The following is a 1,882-nucleotide window of genomic DNA, read 5'->3' on the forward strand; positions in this document are numbered from 1 at the left end:
CTCATTCCAAGAAGTAACAGCAGCAGCAGCTCGAGCCACCGCCGCGGCAGCCTGCGTCACCAACCGCCGCCAGACCCACCGAGCGCGAGAGCACCGCACAGCAGCCAATCATGAGGGAGATCGTGCACCTGCAGGCCGGCCAGTGCGGCAACCAGATCGGCGCCAAGTTCTGGGAAGTGATCAGCGACGAGCACGGCATCGACCCCACCGGCACCTACCACGGGGACAGCGACCTGCAGCTCGAGAGGATCAACGTCTACTACAACGAGGCCTCGGGTGGCAAGTATGTCCCCCGAGCCATCCTCGTGGACCTGGAGCCGGGCACCATGGACTCCGTGCGCTCGGGACCCTTCGGGCAGATCTTCAGGCCAGACAACTTCGTCTTCGGTCAGAGTGGCGCTGGAAACAACTGGGCCAAGGGTCACTACACAGAGGGTGCTGAACTTGTGGACTCTGTCATGGATGTGGTGCGCAAGGAGTCTGAGAGCTGTGACTGCCTCCAAGGCTTCCAGCTGACCCATTCCTTGGGCGGTGGCACTGGCTCTGGCATGGGCACCCTCCTAATCAGCAAGATCCGAGAAGAATACCCTGACCGCATCATGAACACCTTCAGTGTGGTGCCGTCCCCAAAGGTATCGGACACTGTTGTGGAGCCTTATAACGCAACATTGTCCGTCCACCAGCTTGTAGAGAACACAGATGAAACCTTCTGTATTGACAACGAGGCGCTCTACGACATCTGCTTCAGGACCCTTAAACTGACAACCCCAACTTACGGCGATCTCAACCACCTGGTTTCTGCCACAATGAGTGGTGTCACCACCTGTCTACGCTTCCCTGGACAGCTCAATGCAGATCTCCGTAAGCTGGCAGTCAATATGGTGCCCTTCCCTCGTCTGCATTTCTTCATGCCCGGCTTTGCCCCTCTGACCAGCCGTGGCAGTCAGCAGTACCGTGCTCTGACAGTGCCAGAGCTTACACAGCAGATGTTCGACTCCAAGAACATGATGGCAGCCTGTGACCCACGACATGGCCGTTACCTCACTGTCGCAGCCATCTTCCGTGGTCGCATGTCCATGAAGGAAGTAGATGAGCAGATGCTCAATGTTCAAAACAAGAACAGCAGCTACTTTGTGGAGTGGATCCCAAACAACGTGAAGACGGCAGTGTGTGACATTCCACCTCGTGGTCTTAAGATGGCCGCCACCTTCATTGGAAACAGCACTGCTATTCAAGAGCTCTTCAAGCGCATTTCTGAGCAGTTCACTGCCATGTTCCGCCGTAAGGCCTTCCTCCATTGGTACACTGGTGAGGGCATGGACGAGATGGAATTCACTGAGGCAGAGAGCAACATGAATGACCTGGTGTCGGAGTACCAGCAGTACCAGGATGCCACAGCAGAAGAGGGAGAGTTTGAAGAAGAGGCAGAGGAGGAAGTCGCATAAACTTAACATCATACTGAAATAAATGGACCATATTGCCAACTCTTGCATGAACTTAAACGTTGGGTCGACCATTTAGCTTTCCGCTGTCTAGTGTCCAGATTGGGCCTACACTGGTTTGCTCACGTTCAGGGATGTCGGCTTTGAGTAATATGGGTAATTGCTGCACTGCATTTGTCATTTCCTATTTGTGGGAGCTCTTGTCTAGCCGTTACTGACTGGTGGAGCTTCTTAGCATGAGTTGACCACACCCATCTACCCTCTTCCTGTAGCTGCATTTTGCAGTTTGTCAGACTGGTCCCATGACCAAGCCCCTTGGTCAGAATTACTGGAAGTGGCTGGGTCAACGTTGCTCCATAAATTATTTTGGGGTAACTCAATCAGATGTGGGTTCCTGTTTACAATCCTTGGTTGGTTCCATTGGAGAGCAAGGCTCCTTG

General features: G+C 53.9%; 1 protein-coding gene across 2 annotated transcripts; it reads left to right on the plus strand.

Annotated features, from left to right (window-relative positions):
• The first annotated feature begins 110 nt into the window (after window positions 1-110).
• LOC117800503 (tubulin beta-4B chain-like) lies at window positions 111-1,445 on the plus strand. 2 transcript variants are annotated; one of them, XM_034653052.1, is made up of 2 exons: window positions 111-144; window positions 277-1,445. In XM_034653052.1, the coding sequence occupies exons 1-2, from the start codon at window positions 111-113 to the stop codon at window positions 1,443-1,445; spliced, it is 1,203 nt and encodes a 400-aa protein (XP_034508943.1). The 2 variants fall into 2 exon arrangements, with proteins under 2 accessions (XP_034508943.1, XP_034508942.1); XM_034653051.1 differs by having other exon boundaries at window positions 111-1,445.
• The last annotated feature ends 437 nt before the right edge of the window (window positions 1,446-1,882 follow it).

Source organism: Ailuropoda melanoleuca, unplaced genomic scaffold, assembly GCF_002007445.2.
Source record: "Ailuropoda melanoleuca isolate Jingjing unplaced genomic scaffold, ASM200744v2 unplaced-scaffold71478, whole genome shotgun sequence".
Taxonomy (NCBI): domain Eukaryota; kingdom Metazoa; phylum Chordata; class Mammalia; order Carnivora; family Ursidae; genus Ailuropoda; species Ailuropoda melanoleuca.